The sequence below is a fragment of the Pavona decussata genome, unplaced genomic scaffold (genome assembly GCF_977016875.1).
Source record: "Pavona decussata unplaced genomic scaffold, jaPavDecu1.1 SCAFFOLD_315, whole genome shotgun sequence".
NCBI lineage: Eukaryota > Metazoa > Cnidaria > Anthozoa > Scleractinia > Agariciidae > Pavona > Pavona decussata.
Window position 1 is genome coordinate 879,495 of NW_028145706.1, and position 18,006 is coordinate 897,500.

At 38.4% G+C, this 18,006-nt stretch overlaps 3 protein-coding genes and 1 pseudogene across 6 annotated transcripts in view; 1 reads left to right on the forward strand and 3 right to left on the reverse strand.

Moving 5' to 3' along the window:
* Positions 1-18,006, forward strand: part of LOC146454102 (uncharacterized) — a 392,508-nt gene that overhangs the window by 240,389 nt on the left and 134,113 nt on the right. The window lies entirely within an intron of this gene.
* The window catches only part of LOC146454111 (uncharacterized), a 143,928-nt gene that overhangs the window by 41,128 nt on the left and 84,794 nt on the right, over positions 1-18,006 (reverse strand). The gene's annotated exons all lie outside the window — the stretch shown is intronic.
* The window catches only part of LOC146454112 (uncharacterized), an 80,825-nt gene that overhangs the window by 40,484 nt on the left and 22,335 nt on the right, over positions 1-18,006 (reverse strand). The window contains exon 3 of the mRNA XM_085095901.1: positions 4,203-4,448. Within this exon, the coding sequence (XP_084952027.1) occupies positions 4,203-4,448 (246 nt within the window). The remainder of the gene's footprint in view (positions 1-4,202; positions 4,449-18,006) is intronic.
* Positions 11,640-18,006, reverse strand: part of LOC146454114 (uncharacterized) — a 12,581-nt pseudogene continuing 6,214 nt past the window's right edge. The window contains exon 3 of the transcript XR_014859342.1: positions 11,640-12,003. The product of XR_014859342.1 is annotated as an uncharacterized LOC146454114 (transcript). The remainder of the gene's footprint in view (positions 12,004-18,006) is intronic.

Consider the following 18,006-nt stretch of genomic DNA (forward strand, 5'->3'; position numbering starts at 1 on the left):
TGATTCTTATAATTGTATGCTTCGCAGACTATCCTAGCTAATGGAATATTTTGAGTCACAAAGATAGCGTTATGTTGTTTCCCTTGTATTACGCGTCTTATCGTTGTACCGGAATTTCTATTACAATAACGTGGCCTGACTCACGTTTCCGGTTATGTAAATAAAAGTGTAAGATTACAAATTGTTTTCGTTTTACCAAAAAAAAAAAAACCAGAAAGAAAACAGGCAAAAAGCTTTCCTAAATGAAAACTTTTAGTACAAATGGACAATCAAGCCTTTAATCTTTTTGTAAAGTGGATTTCCAGTTGCGTTTAAGCATCAATTCGACAAAGTGATGCGATCTGCGTTTTAGCTTAATACCAATGACCTTTCCCCCGCATATTCTGGATGGTTCTACAACTGTCAAACAGAAGCATGATTCCTTCGCCTTGAACTCTCCGATTTCCACCGTTTTTACTGTCGAGTGCTTCTTAGAAGTTATTCTTTCGATTTACCGCTTCAAAAGGGTTAATTTTCTTTTTGAAAACGGCACATTGGAATCTAAAACATTAAAACAATATGGCCACGCCACTAAAGTCAAGCCTTTTCAGTTCCACCGAGAGACCACTAGGACCTGAATAATCACAATAGTAATTAACTCCCCTCCGATCCCTCCTGACCTACACTAAGATATTGCATTCTTATTGGACCGTTTTTGTTAAAGACAATAAGGACAATAGGAGACAAAAAGATCCCCTCTAGGAGAAAACTGAATTTGATACATCTAAAACGAGATAATAATTGAAAGATGCGCATTTGTGGATACAAAGAAGAACAAACGGCCCCCATTTTACAACGTGGGCTGCACAGGCATCCCACGTAACTAGTGAGGCGATGACCTTTGAGTGCAAGCGGTATTGGGTTACGGGCAGCCGTTGAGAATTTGAACGCATAATAAGACTTTGTATGGGAAATAAAATACCGACAATTTTAACGCTTAAAAAGAACGCTAAATTTAACTTTCATTCAATAAAATGAATAAAACTGACTCACCTCTGGTGTATCCTTGGGGATTTTGTAGCCTATTTCACCGTTTCGAGCGTTCTTTGAAATCACTGTCATTCCCCTCATAAGACTCCGTCTTATGAGGGAAATGACAGTGATTTCAAAGAATGCCCGAAACGACAATATAAACCCGAAAACGCACATGAATATACCAGAGGTGAGTCAGTTTTATTTATTTTATTGAATGAAAGTTAAATTAAGCGTTTTTTTAAGCGTCAGAATCGTCGGTATTTTATTTCCCATACAAAGTCTTATAATGCGTTCAAATTCTCAACGGCTGCCCGTAACCCAATACCGCTTGCACTCAAAGGTCATCGTCTCACTAGTTATTAATTATCACACGCTCTCAGCTCTAGTGACGCGACGAACTTGGCAGTTTTATTCGTTTTATTGAATGAAAGTTAAATTTAGCGTTTTTTAAACTTCATAATCGACAGTATTTTATTTCCCATACAAAGTAATGCGTTTAAATTCTCAATGGCTGCTTGCACTCATGCCCACTAGTAATTAATTATTACACGATCTCTAGTGACACGAACTTGGGCTGCCTGTGTTGCTACTTGCTAAGGCATGCGGCTCGCCATAGGAGGGGGACAATGGTCTTCTGTAGGTCTATGCCGACGACAGTGTGTTTTGTAAAAAAAATAGAAAAAAAAAAAAAAAAGACGGGGAGTCCAGATAGCGGCAAAACGAAAACGAAAGACAATATCAACATATTACGCGATAAAGTATTGGACGACCGAGGCTTAAACGTTATGCTTAAGACTAAGATCCGATTAAGAACAAAGGCGACGATAGTGGGTGAGATTTGACCGCCATCCGAAGCGCATTGACCGATTCTCCTTCCTTTTTCGAAAAAAAAAAATTAAATAAAACTTGCGAAAGTCTTAACTGACCCGCTCTTTAATTTGGAAGAGTTTCGTACAATTCGTGCACATTTTAGGCATTGTAATGGTATAAGTGCATCATATACATGTATGTTACAGTTTATAGGTAAATTGTTCTGTTGTACTGTGCTGCTATATTATAATTTTTAAAGTTGAGAAATTTGCATTCAGATAGCTTAAAAATAACGAGTGGTGTTATTAAAAAAAAGCAATTCTATAAAGTTTAAATACACTGTCCAAATTTGAGTCCATTCCATTCAGGGATCATTTGCGGTCCAATGTGGGGATCATTTCCCGTCCGGGGATCATTTGCGGTACAATTTGGGGATCATTTCCGGTCCGGGGATCATTTGCGGGCCGGGATCATTTGCGGGCCTGTAATAACTAAATGTTGTTCTTGAACAAACAAATTCAACTTTTGAGTTCCCATGTCTTATCACAGTGGCTATACAAGACAAAACAGCTCTTATTCGACCAAATTAAAGCTACATGTGGCGCCCATCACTGGTATACATGCACACACTACCAAAAATTGCCCTTTTCTTCACTTTGGGAAATTATTTAAACTTACACCAAATTAACAACTGAAACAGGGTTTAAGCTACTAATTAAAACGTCTTCCACTTGCAGGAAGGTTGCTGACAGGTTGAAAAGTTGAATAGGAAAATTTAAGGATACTATAATAAATATATGCCTAATTGCTTGAATACTATAACACTCACAAGATTTGCAGTCTCGGCTCGTTTTAGCATACAGAAGATAAGTGCAGCTTTTCATCTCTGCTTTGGATAATACCACCTAGTTATTAATTTTGTTAACTCCCAAAGACAAAAAAAAAACAGTGAGTATTCAGTATGAATGTTTGAATTTTGGCGTTTGAGGATAGATTATACAGCTTTGTGATTCTAAGAAGCGCATTCCAAATCTACATGCCTGAATCGAAAAAAATCGTTGTGTATCCATTCACATGTCGAAACTCATTTTTTAATACCTATAGCTTCAAAATCGTAGAAAACGTTCATTTTAAAAAAAACGGAAGTAGAAATAATTATTTGTTGCTTTTCCTTATTGTTCTAATCTTAATCTTAATTTTAATCACATACCCTTCTAGTTTCTTTAGTGAGCTGACCAAAATAAAAACGTAAAAAGGTAAGAAACAGCATACATTGATAAAAGCAAAAACGATACGTCCGCCCAGAAGGTCTGTCATTCTCGTCAGGGGCACAGTGAACAGACCCGGAAGACAGTTCAAGAAACGCTAAATAGTGAACACACGAAGAAAGAAATTCAAACGTTTTTTTTTTTTTGAGGGAGAAATTTAAACTAACATTACCGGGGAGAATCTCTCTCATCGCACGTTTTAAACTGCGGCATCGCAGGTATTAATGGCCATAAACATGTTATATACAATTAAAATAAATTAATTAAAAGCTGTATTAAAACATTGCAGTTTCTTATGTTTTAATATTTTTGGCTGCAAGCATGTTTTAATATTTTTGGCTGCAAGCCTATACTTCTTCCTTGTCCTCTAACCTCATTCCTAAAAATATGAACACATACTACATAGAAAATCACCCCAAACGCATGTACAATAAGTTGAATAGCTGGAGATCCGGTTTAATTGTAGTTCATTAGATGTCGGACTTGCACATTGAAAATCAGGTTCAACTGTTTAATTACTTATTCAAATTTTTGTCTAAAAAGCATGGTTCTCTTGCCTGATCATGCAACACAAATAGACATAAAACGGCACTTGGTCAAGACTACACGTGCGGATGTAAATGAATGATTGAGTTAAAACGACCACATAGGTATGAAGTAAAAATTCTCTCAAAAATAAACCGTTGTGACAGGCGCTGAAAGGGGAGGGAAAGAGGAGATTCTCGAGGGCCGGAACGAGGGCGAAAGGGACTTTTTCGCGTTACCCTCGCTTCGCACACAGGCCCAATTCCTTCTTCCCTTCCCTTTTCCAGTGTCTTTTCTAGTACAAGCTACTAAAAGACGTTTGGCCAAAGCCTGTGTTTAGCAAAATGAGTGAGAACAGGTGCAAGTAGTGTAAACTTGTGTAAGAGGTAACAATAATAATATACAAACATGTACGGCACCGTACAATGTCAAAATTATGGTGATAACAATATATGTTGAGCTTTAGAAGAGAAATAAAAGGAAATCGTTTAAAAATGTTGATAAATATCATTTCACAGAAATATTCATCGTTCTTTATAATAATAAATGAAATAAATAAATAATAAAAGTAATTCTAACACTTACACTGTACAGTTATGAAAACATCTTTAGTAGCAGGACTTCCAACACCATTATCAGCAGTACATCTATAGCCTCCTTTCTCCTGTCTTGTGATGTTAGTCAAAGGCATTTCCACAGTAATGTTATCAGAAAGTCTTGTCCAGGTTACAATGAAGCGAGTTGGATAACCTGTTGCTGTACAGTTTAGGTTCACATCATCTCCCGCATTTACTGTTTGGTTACCAGAAATGTGAGTGATGTTTGGCGGAACTGAAATTGTAAAAATAAATCAATATTTCATTTAGGGGTTGACTGATGCTTCATTATATAAAAAGCGAGAATTTTAGGTCATAAACGCTGTACAAGTAGAATTCGGTATTTTCTATATTTTAAACGTGTGAAAAACTGTAGTGATACGTCCAATGAGCTTCTCGTATAGCTTTTCTCACACGTGCAAAATATAACCAATCAGCGTCTCGAGTATAACCACGTTATCAATCAGAGCCTAGCGATCAAATGGCTTCAGAGACAATTGAGAAAACAGAGCCCACCAATCCACTTACTTGTTCGTTTTCCGTAGTTAAGAGCCGTCCTCTGTAAATATCGACTATCGTCGTTTGGACGAGAAAAAATGAAATCCCTCAAACTTTCTCAGAAGAATGGTCTATATAAGTGATTCACATAAATATAACTTTCAGCTCAGTTCGATTCGTATTTTAGCTGTAGTGCGACCATCTTGGTTTTACCGCTCTGAGAGGGCTTTCAGCGGCCATTTTAGGCCACACTTTTAAGAATTTGCCTTACAAAGAAAGCGTTACAAATCCCAACAAGATCTCATTATTCGAAACAAGCAAATGTTTGTTGTTGTGTTGAGAAGCTTTTTTGGGAATTTGATCGAAATCTGATTTTTTTACAAAATTTTTAATTTCTTTCCTATTGAACTACTCTTCAAGTGCCAAAAAAATGGCCGAGTTTAAAGGAAAATATCGCTAAAGATACATTAGTTGGCATCCTAAAACAGCATCCCGGTTAAAGAGCAATGTCTCGTCTGTAAGAATATGCAATAAAATTTTTGGGCAGTTAAAAAGAGAAAATTATAGAAGAAGAAGTTTTAACTGTACTTTTGTCAACAAACACCGCCTTCCTAATTAGCATAACAACATGAAAATAACGATTTACTAAGAAAATAATGATAAATTCCACTTACCTCGTGAAATATCGAGAACTGGATATTTCAAAATATATCAATTTATAGTTTCAGTTAGATACAGCCGCATTTTCGATGATTTGTTGTGCGAAATCACAGTAATACACCGCAGCCGTTAAACTGAGTTGAATTCTTCAAAGTCCGTCAGGACAACCATCGGCCGAAAAAATTGCCTTCCGCCCCATAAGCTGCCGTGTGCAAGGTGTCAAATATTTCTTTGTTATCCTTAATGACCAAAACTTCTTTCAGCAACCATTTAAATCCTGCTTTGAACTCGAGATTCTCGTCAAGAAATCGTTTATGTTCTGTTGACCTTCCGCCGTGATTAAACAATGAGATTGCGTTACAGAAACGCGCGCACATCCACACGGGTAGGGGTGGGGGTAGGAAGGAAATGAAAATGGAACAGCTCCTAAATTTAAAAAAAAAGTGCCACTCAAGATTACTGTCAAAGCTATTTTATGCATTTCGGGTGCTAAATAGGAAACTGCTGTCCCAGGATAATGTGGAATATAATTAGCCCTTGTGCTCTATTTCTTTGGTTGGGGCGTGGGAGAGGGGGGGGGGGGGGGGGGTGGCAAGTAAAACACTAATTTACAGCATCAGTTGATCGTTGCTCTTCTGTTTAGGGTTCATACATGTTCACAACTGTCCCAAGCTCACTGACAGCTATATATTTGTAATATTAGGCAACAGTGAAAAAGTTATAATCACCGGCACGTAAAATTAATATGAGGGTTTATGGGAATACATGCAAATTAACGGCTTACATAGAATTCTAATAAAAAGCGACTTAGTTACTTACTTTTTTTTTTTTGAGTGTGTGTGTGTGTGTGTGTGTGTGTGTGTGTGTGTGTGTGTGTGTGTGTGTGTGTGTGTGTGTGTGTGTGTGTGTGTGTGTGTGTTACACTTGCCTGTTTGTGTTTTGGAACGTTGTCATAGTGTTTACCATTACGAGGACTTGGAGCCAGAAAAACTACTAAATCTGAACATCGTTGGAAATGCTATTAAATGTTACGAAGGGCAACCGACTGCCAAATAGGGCACAACAGCTAATAGTGAGTGGCATTAATTGAGAGTGGCAAAGGGTTTTTTTGCGACGCATGATGGCCCATAAAAAAGCAGCGTGACGGGTGATGGAACTAGTCTGAAATGTCAGCCGTCTCCTCCGCTAACCCTGCGGGTTAGGGGGAGACAGGGTTAGGGGGAGGAGACGGCTCACATTTCAGACTAGTGATGGAACACATTAGTACAAATTTTTTGTATTCACTGTATGGGCGTCAATGAAATTCACACTTTCCCACGGTCTCCTAGCACTTGATTCATATATGCCTCAGACCAAATTTGATAAGGAAGAAAATTTGATAAGGAAGAATTTATGAGATTCAAATACGTGTTTTTCAAAAGCATAAGTTGAGAGAGTGCGATCTAATGGGACAGTTTGCTTCTTACCAAGTTGCACGCTTTTCACTCTGCAAATGCTTCTATTTTTAGCGTCTTCGTGTGAAAAGGTGCATGGAAACCAGGTTGTGAATTTCGTGGGGGAGTCCAAAATAAATGTATTCGTTTCAAGGAATGAATACTTATGATTTGTACTTTGGTGTTTCTTATTTGAAAACTGCTAAAATAAAATTATATCAAAATACTCATACTATACCTGCCCAAACATGCAGTGCTTTTAAATGGACACTCACGTCCCCTCGGCAGTCACTCAGTAGGACACACTGCACATTTTTATCGTTTTGGGTACTGGATCCGCTGGTACCTCCAACATACGACGAGTACCCACAGGTGGCCATGACCAGGAATTTTCCATGGACCAATTAAAAGTGCGGCTACTAAGCCATTCGCTTTACGCGTGTCAAGAAAAGAATGTATATATTAAAACTGGAAACAATACGTTTTGATTGCCACATTATATTTCTGTGGTTCTCTTTTGCGACCCAAACGACTTAAAATATTAAACAACGCAGACGTCCTTAGGGGTTCGTCACGCGTTTCCTCCCCCACGAAATAAAATGAAAAGTAGCCACACCTATGAAATTTAATTTGATATAGTCATTATATAAAGCTACTTAACGATCGGCTTCGCGTTTCCGCAGGGCAATTTGATCACAGTGAGAGAGGGAAAGAAAACATGAAACGAATTGTCGACGAAAGTTCCAGAAGTCCATTTTTGCCCCTAGATCTACCACAAAATATTTGAACTCGCTGGAAAAGGTACCCATCTAAATAAGAGACCGTGACTTTACAGAGGGTACTTCCTATTACGACAGAAAGCAGAAAAAAATATAACCTACACAAATCTCTCAACGTTCCCCAAAGTCACTAGTCATGTTCCATTACTCCAAGATAGGTGTTTAATTTATAGCCCCGAATAGGCGAAGAATGACTGACACTCTCGCAGCATCTTACAAGCTAAAGTCCGTGACATTTTTATTTCCTCCTCACCTCCACCCCACCCGGATGTGCGCGCGTTTCTTTAACGTAAACTCATTGTTTAATCATGGCGAAAGGTCAACAGAACATAAAAAATTCTTGACGAGAATCATTGACCAACATCATGTATGAAACCTAAACAGAAGAGCAACGATCAACTCATGCTGTAAATTAGTGTTTTACTTGCCAACCCCCCCCCCCCCCCCCCTCCCACGCCCCAACCTAAAAAATACAGCACAAGGGCTTATCATATTCCACATTATTCTGGGACAACAGTTTCCTATTTAGTACCCGAAATGCATAAAATAGCTTTGACAGTAATCTTGAGTGGCCCTTTTTTCTTAATTTAGGAGCTGTTCCATTTTCATTTCCTTCCCACCCCCACCCCTACCCGTGTGGATGTGCGCGCGTTTCTGTAACGCAATCTCATCGTTTAATCACGGCGGAAGGTCAACGGAACATAAACGATTTCTTGACGAGAATCTCGAGTTCAAAGCAGGATTTAAATGGTTGCTGAAAGAAGTTTTGGTCATTAAGGATAACAAAGAAATATTTGACACCTTGCACACGGCAGCTTATGGGGCGGAAGGCAATTTTTTCGGCCGATGGTTGTCCTGACGGACTTTGAAGAATTCAACTCAGTTTAACGGCTGCGGTGTATTACAGTGATTTCGCACAACAAATCATCGAAAATGCGGCTGTATCTAACTGAAACTATAAATTGATATATTTTGAAATATCCAGTTCTCGATATTTCACGAGGTAAGTGGAATTTATCATTATTTTCTTAGTAAATCGTTATTTTCATGTTGTTATGCTAATTAGGAAGGCGGTGTTTGTTGACAAAAGTACAGTTAAAACTTCTTCTTCTATAATTTTCTCTTTTTAACTGCCCAAAAATTTTATTGCATATTCTTACAGACGAGACATTGCTCTTTAACCGGGATGCTGTTTTAGGATGCCAACTAATGTATCTTTAGCGATATTTTCCTTTAAACTCGGCCATTTTTTTGGCACTTGAAGAGTAGTTCAATAGGAAAGAAATTAAAAATTTTGTAAAAAAATCAGATTTCGATCAAATTCCCAAAAAAGCTTCTCAACACAACAACAAACATTTGCTTGTTTCGAATAATGAGATCTTGTTGGGATTTGTAACGCTTTCTTTGTAAGGCAAATTCTTAAAAGTGTGGCCTAAAATGGCCGCTGAAAGCCCTCTCAGAGCGGTAAAACCAAGATGGTCGCACTACAGCTAAAATACGAATCGAACTGAGCTGAAAGTTATATTTATGTGAATCACTTATATAGACCATTCTTCTGAGAAAGTTTGAGGGATTTCATTTTTTCTCGTCCAAACGACGATAGTCGATATTTACAGAGGACGGCTCTTAAACAACTCGTGAAAAAAATTCGTTCGTCGCACTTATCTGATGTCGGGTCATTTCTTTAATTCTTTATTTAAGCCTACTTAAGGATGATGCTTGCATTTATTTGTGTGCATCCGTGTTGTCCGTTACTCGATGTCAGAGAAACTTGGTTTCTTTTTTAAGGCGGTCGCACTAGGAGCCTAAGCGGCCCACACAGTTATCAGGTTGCAGTCACCAAAACTTAAACCCCTCAAGAGAATAAAACTTTTAGAGGCTATTTCTTTCGCAGAATTTGGTTAGTTTTGTTTTGTGTTTTGCTTTGGTTCTCCACGACAACGAGGTAGACTGATCGTAGGGCGATGAAGCTGTCAATTAAATCAAACTTTCAATCATCTCTATTTTTTTCAGTGTTTTCTACAGTCAACAAAGGTATCAAGTCCCTGGGGAAATCAGTTTCCACGACGCTCTCCCCCTCCCGTCCCCCCCTCCAAAAAAAATAAAATAAAATAAATAATGAAACCTTGCTTAAAAGTATTTTATTGCCAGAAAAATTGCTTGAACATTTGAAAATATTATGAATGAGCAAGAAAAGACATATTACAATGTTTAAAACACAAAAAGTTCACTTCCGGGATATGACCAACTGGAACAAGAAGGAATTTTTTTAAAAACTTTTTCCCACCTCAAGACAGCTTATCTTTCTTAACAAACGTGAAATAGGTCACCTTAGACCGTAACTGCGCCTTCGAATAACGCTTTGGTACTCACATGAAGTGTTTCGTCGCTGAAAAAACGCAACCAGCACGCATACACTCGTTTTCGCCTGGATAGCGCGGCCAGTAGTGAGAATGAGTACAAAATTCGCGTTGATACTCACTGTGAAATAGGAGACGGTAAAAGAGCGACTACATGTTGACGTGCTTAACGACGACAGGCTTTTTACACACGCGCATTTGCGTGGAAAAGACTTGGAGCCAGTGAAGTCTAAATTAGTGATCAAGTGGTGTCTTCCCAACTCAAAACTGAGTGCGATTTCGTATGTGCAGGTTTGTAAATAAACTCATTATTTCTGAATGAAGTAGCCTAATATCGAGAACCTTTCGAGGAAAATTTCAGTGATGACGTTTCCTACATCTACGTCTACAGATGATTAACAACCTGCTACACAGCTGCCACTCAAGATCAATGGCAGAAATTAACTGGCACAAGTAAAGATACCTTATTTTTGGAATTAGTGTTCGTGTTAATTAAGGTAATCTATTAGAAATTAACGCGAATTGAAGGAAAAATTACTTTCCAATAAAGGAAATTAATGCGAAAGGGATGCTAAAATTTCAAAATGAGGGAAATTAGGGCGACTTACACAAAGAAACAGAATTTGTTGAGACAACAGGAACAGATTTATTTTAACACTAAGTGTAAAAATCCGAAATGCAAACATTGTTCGTGGAATTGTCCCTAAACACGTAGGGGTTAAGTGAAGGAATCTGGCCACTTCGAGCGTTCTTCACAGTGTCCATGATACTGGCGGATCTCCACCCTGATAAAATAATGCTTTTCCTTTTTCTGTTCTAAACCATTCGGACGATGCTTTCATTACCTTGCCGTGTTGACGGCCTTAAGTCAATTTCGATCGTTGAAACATCTTTCTCAGGGTTACGCAGGACGTAAAATATCCAATGAAGGCACCTCTCTCCATCTTTTTAGGAGATGTTTAGAGATCAAGTGGCTGGAAAGGATGTGTCGTGTTTTAGGAAACCATGACACAGATGATATTCAGCTGTTTCAATCGCTCGTCAACAAGCTTTAAATGTATCCCAGATCAAAAGGGTTTTTGCGTTCTCGTCTCGTCGTCGAGACTGAGCTTTGTCTAGGTGTCAAGAATGTATGGAGTATATTGAGAATTTGGAGTAAAACTAATTGAAATTAACGTCGCGGAAATTAACTCGCCACTTAATTTAATTACCAAGGACAGCCACTTGAATTCCCCTTCTCTGCGTATTTGTCCCGACTCATCAAAAACGTCCATGCACCTTACAAACAAAGCCTTCTTCGTCGTCAGTAGTTAGGTCAAAGTTGTTCAAAATTATTTTAATGGGAATCCATGTTGCATTGAACTGGTCCTGAAAACCATTTGCTACTAGAGGTTTTTTTTACCGGATGTTCATAAGTAGCCATAGTAGCAATAAATAATTCCACTATCACCATAAAAAGAGTTAAATCTGCTGACAAACTAAAGTTCCATCTTAGCTGTGCTTCAAATAGTGTTGCTAAATGTGCTGTTACTGAAGATCAATTAACTGGTAGAAGTACAAAACATTTTCAACCTCCTTAAAAAAGGTTTCAGGCACTGCATGTAAACCTTAGGCGTGTTAGTTAGATTAACGCTGTGTAAATCATGCATCGAAAATTTGTGAGCGTACCAAGGACGGCCACTTCAATTTTCCTTCCCTATGTATTTGTCTCGCCTCCACCAAAAGAGAGCACCTTACAGAGAAAGCCTTCCTTGTCGTCAGTAGCAACGTTGAAGATGTCAAAGTTATTTTGCTGGGAATCCATATTACATTGAACCGATCCTGGAAACCACTTGATACTGATAATGATACTGGTTGAGCTACATAAGTGGCCACAATTCTATTAATACTCGCTAATTCCAGTGTCACCGTAATAATAGTTGAACCTGATGGCAAACTAACGTTCCAGCTTAGCTGTTCCTCAAATCCTTTAGTAAAGTTTCTGTCGACTGTACGAATTGAGTTCGTATCTGTTATGGTCTCCACTGGAGGAGGCTCGTACCAGGTGATACTGCTGCCATCTGAAATCGGAAATCTCCCAGTTACTGAGCCTTCCATGGTCTGCCATTCAAAATTCAACTCACGACTGCGTTTCTTACAGCCGTTATTCAAAAGTACGAAGGGAACCAAATTGGTTCACCGAATTCAGTCAGACCCTATCTGCTACTAAAATGCAGTATTTTCACAAACGTGAAATGAGATCAACACATTTATACGTTGTTGCAATCAGTTATTTTAAAGGCTAATGACGGATAAGCTTTAACCTGATTGGGGGCGCCCGCGCAACTTTTGGAGCACAAAAAAGAATCAAATCTAAATAATAAAACAAATGTGAAATACGACGGCAAAAACCCTACCGAAGTTCAGTGGTCAATTAAATAATGGTTTTGAAGGATTTTCTGTGAGCACCAGAGAGAAAGAAATTAGTTAGGCGGGAAAAGTTTGTTAACTGTGCTGTCATGCCCAGGCGAAACTTAATTGTTACCTGCATTAGCTCTGAAAATTAGTATTGGTTACAACCCACTACTGATCATAAAAAAATAATCAGTCCCCACTCCAAAAACTGTGCGGAGTTTGGTAGGAGTGGGGGATTCTGGGATCATTTGGAGGGAGACGCCGAACTCTTAAAATAGCAGGGGAAATCAGCTGAGGAGGATAAATTATTTGAGGCAATAAAACCTACACCGTGAAAGCAAGGAATATTGCGCCCAATCATATCGCTTTTCATCCAAGAAATGGAAATTTCCTTAGCAAAGTTTTCCTTCAGCGTCTTTACACCAACAGCTCAGGGGCTTCTTCTCCCATGCTCCTTTTTTCTTGGTTTATTTTTGTTTTTTCGTTTTAAATTTATTCGCCATCGACGGAGCCGATTACACAGGTTCACAAAATTGACCAGCTCCCAGTTACTTGATACCTAAGTTGGCGAGGCACTGTTCCGATATCACAGACTATGACTTCAAGCGCAGTGAATCCTGTCCACGACTGAAGTTTATTCAGGTTCGCCTTCGCAACTGCGCAAGTTGCTATCGATTGCATTATTTAAAACTGAATCATTTTAAATTCCAACCCGCGTATTAGTCACTGATCTAGCGTGCATTCCGGTTCCACAGCTATCCGGCTATATCCCAACCTTCAAGGGGTTGCCCTGGGGAGGAGTTATAGGGAGTTCTGAGTGTATTACATACAGGACTGGGTGGCTCGTCAATTGTAGTCATTCCCAAAGCGTCCGTCAGTCATCTACAACTTAAAAATACACTCCTGTTACCCCGCGGCGTTTCTCGTTGTTCTCTTGCTGAATCTATAATGCCTTCAGGTCGCTCAAGTTTTATAGCCATGCAGAGTAAATCGAATGAACCATAAGAAATGGGTCTGCTTGTTGCATGTCTTGTCGAACCGGATTTAAAGAGAGATTTGTAAAATCAGTCAACAACTCGAACCTATATCATTTTGCGAATTAACGACTTAGCACACATAGGCAAAGTCGTCTTCAAGTCCTAGTTATCCACTCGAACTTGATAATGACTACTGATCATTAAAATTCGTCTCCCTTATCCCCATCAAAACTCCCAGGGTTTGACTTTCGGCTCACTATGGCTGGCGTTTAACTGAAAGTGTTTCGATCTTTTCATCTCTATAAGTGTCAGCAAACGTTGTTATGTATTAACATATAAATGCTAATTAATCAGACATGGTAGAATGTATAGCAGTGTACCTTAGCTTATAGCAGATCGGGAAGATTTTCAACGACTTTGATAATCACTGGTCAGATTTTTAACGTCATGTGAGAATTACTGCCGGATGCCGCTGTCAAAGTTGAAGGAAGGCACGATTTTTGCCCATAACTTTTAATTTTCAAACATCCAACGACGTAAACACACAGAAGTTCGCGACATAACAGTTTCGATTATATTAACTCTCCCTCCACAATATGGAAACCCCTTAACTAACTGCCAGCACACCCCCAAAAAATCAGCACCGATTCAGAGCCAACATTGACGATAATACCGTACCTGCTAAATGAATTAACCAGTACACAATGAGGCAAGGAAGAGCGACTCTTCTATCTACAGAGTCAGCGACAGCCATACTCGAAAACAAAGTGTCATTTCACCAGTCATCCATGAAAATCTAGCTATCAACCACAGGGATTAAATGAATAATTATTCACAAATTATGGAACATTCCTTTTTATGCTTCCTGTTACTGATTACCGTGTAGCACGAAAATTTTGCGGGAGTTTTATTTTGCGGATTCAGGCGAGTTTTTGTGGCTTGCGGGAACAAATTTTGCGGTACGAGATGACTGAAATTTTTGCTGGGAATTAATTTTTGCGATGCTCTGTTTAAGCAGCAGAACATTTAAGTGGAAGAAGCCTTAATATTTTAAACTTTTATTGTACGGTATGTTGATTAACAGTTCACTCTACTTACATAATGGAGACATATCACCGTACATAATACCTTACTGCGTAAAGGGACTGAGCAACAACGAAACAAAACAAAAAGCCTACCTGGCCTACCATGCACAACCAAACACTATATTATTTTATAAGAAAGCAGTATGAATGATTGAATTACCCGTAGCTGAAATCTTTCTAGGCATACAGAGGGGCTTTCGAGTGAAAGATGTAGGAAGTATACAACTTTGAAACCTAACTGAGAGCGGCCTGCTAAAATGCAAAATTTTGCCCTACTGTAACGCAATGAGGCAAACTCAGTCGATGATAATAACACTCTTGTTCAGTTGAAGTTTCAAGAGTTGAAATAACTTCTGTGCAGGCCGCTGCAGAAGCGCCACAAGAGCATGGTTGCTCTGTTTAAGTCCAATGTATATCGCCCCAGTGGCGCAGATCTATTAAAAGTGGAGTTTTTAATTTGACTGAAAGGAGTTAATTTTTGCGGCGTTTTATTTTGCGGGTGTTCTTTTCTGCGGGAACTAATTTTTGCGCATCAAGGTCAATCCGCAAAATCTGCAAAAATTAGAACCCGCAAAATTTTCATGCTACACGGTAGCTAGGATTATTATGTAAGTTTCGTTGCGTGACATTTAAGTTCGAAGTTCAATTTGATATTGCGTAACTGATCCCGCACAATCGAGTATACGCTGAGTATAGATTAGCCTCCCACGCAGACGTCCTTAGGGGTTCGTCACCCGTTTCCTTCCGGCTAAGTATAGATAAGAGTGGACCAAGACGAAAAGATCGGTTTTGCATTGCATGTTTGGTTTAAAAGTTTTAGATCGGAAAATGAGGTACGATTTTTATATTATGTTCTTTTATTCTTTTGTTTATATTCGTAATTATCGCTGGTAAGTGTATTTTAGTACTCTCCATTGCCGTGTTACGCCCCCGATTATACGCATCCTTTTGTTCATGGATCCTTTCGAATAATATAGTAATAGGCGTTTTGTTGTATTTTATGTGATTTCAAGTCATTAAATCATTCATACTAGAGAGTAAAGGCTTTTTTCTGCGCGTGGAGCTAGAATTAGATGGAATTGTTTGATTCACCTCCACCCGGCGTCACACTTCTTGCAATGGTATTATTATTATTATTATTATTATTATTATTATTATTATTATTATTATTAGGGTATATATATTTTTATTACATCAGTGGAAATTGTTTTTTTATCTTCTGAACCAAACTCATATGAATTAGCTTTTATATATGAGATGTTGATATTTTACAATTTTATGATTTTTTATAAAAATTATTATTGTTATTATTATTATTATTATTATTATTATATTTATTATTATTATATTTATTATTATTATTATTATTATTATTATTATTATTATTATTATTATTATTATTATTATTATTATTATTATTATTATTATTATTATGCAGTTGAAAAACGTATGGACGCTAAAATAGAACCACATAGGGCGCGCAGCGTAACCTATGCGATCTGAAGGAACTATAAAAAGAAAACTGCTGAGTTAAAAAAAATTGGCGATAAAAGATAAAAATCTAATAAACTTTGACTTTTTTTCCAAAAGGTCATTGAGCAATTTCCAAGTCGCGTTTTGATCGCCAGATACCTGATTTATCTTCGTTTGATAAAAACTTTTCTTAGCAAGCCTAATCTCTTTATTTACAGAATTTCGTAAAAACCTGTAAGCTGTCCAATCTTCAAGCGTACCAGTCCTTACTGCTTTTTTCTTTAACCAAACCCGTTGGAAGATCAATTGCTTTATGTTTGAATTTAGCCACGGGGAAGGTTTGTTTTGTACTCTAATGGTTCGACAGGGGAAGTGCTTGTCAATAACACCTAGAAATACATTACTCCAAGCGGTCCACGCACAATTAACGTCTTTAGAGTTGTCAAAAGGTGACCAAGGCGAATTGATGAGATCCATTTTAAATTTTGCTTCTTCAAAACGCTTAAAATTTCTTCAGTGATTGAATAACCCTAGGTTGATCCCTGGTAATGCCTATCTTTCTAATTGCACAAATGAGATAGTGGTCGCTAATCGAAAGTGGGCAAGCCCCTGTGTTAGTTAACTTTTCTAAGGTATCCGTATTGTCTTGCTCGACCTGCGACGTCCTGGTATAGTCATGCTCGACTTGCGACATTACCTCATCTTCACCAGGTTTAATTTTGCTGTGCCGGAGGAGGGAGGATGCGTGTATAACATTTCTCAAGCGAAGTTACTCTTCTTCCGACCTGCTACGAAGCTTAGTGCCGAGAGTTGCGAACACAAGACCGTATGCCCTTAGAACAAGAGAATCTGTTTTTGTGGCTGCCTCCGCAAGAACTAACAGATTTGGAAATTTTTGCACCATTAAATACCAGAATCTCGTTTAAAATATCTTCCTCTGCTTCGCCGCCATCTTGGCTATTATCATCATCAGCTGAAGAGTACTACTCCGACAGTAGTAAACGATGCAATTTTCTCTCTCATCTCACGTTCTTTCATTCCCGTTAAACATTTAACGTTTTGGTTCCAGGATAAAATGACAAAGTAGCATATTCTGCTTTCAGAACGTGAAAACCGCTGTCGTTCGTTGTGTACGACCAGTTACCAGGTGGTCGTGGGGGAAAGAACGCAGAAGTTCTAGACTTCCCAGCCAATTCCCAGGAAACAGCCTGCCGTCGATAAGCACGTCTATAATTCATTCAGCGTAGCACAATCTGGGGATCGTTTAATTTTTGGCGGGTCGCACAAAAATAGCAATTTCGTAAGCTAATTGTAGACCAGAGATGTTTTCCATGTTTGTTATTATCCGTTAGAACAATAAAGAACAAGTAACAAGTACACGTATGAGTGAGTACTGAAGCGGTGGAAGTGGCGGGTTTAAAAAAATCCTCGACGTTCATCTGGGGAAGCAACGGTAAGAGAGAAACTGCCACGCATTTATGGTAGGGATTAAAATTCGCAAGCTTTTATCGATGTTTTACCTTGTCCACTTAGGAATTGTTTCATACTGAGCTTGTGTTTGTCGAGTCATGTAAACTTGGAGAAGTTTGGAGAGCATGGTGGAAGCGTAAGACTGATTTGTAGCAAGCCTAGCTTCTCGAGTGCTTTCCAACTGCATTCATAACTCGAAAACGCACAGCTAAAGGCATGAACCATTTCTTTTACTATGTAGCTAATAGAAAACGGTTTTACTAAGACAAACAATCTGCGAGCGAAGACAAATATAAATGGAAACGGGGACTTTTTCAGAAGTTGTTATTGTCCTTCTAAGCAATTTTTCCACCCAGTATGGCCTTTTACGCAAGAAATCATTTGACGTTTTCAAATTTTTAAGGGTCAAAGCGACTTTCTGAGTTGTGCAAATAATTTGTACGTATACTCGGAAAAGCGACGTTAGTTTAAATTAATAAGTCGGTTTAAGTCTAAGAACATGTTTGCGCGGTTTTAAAAGAGTTCCAGGCCTAGTTAAGAGTTACTTTGCCAGGAGATTGATAGCAAACCTGGGTAGAATTAGTCGCTATTGAACGGGCGAACTTCTGTGTGAAGAACTTAAAAGTGCTAAAGCTACAAGACAGCCTCCGGAAATGGTACAAAA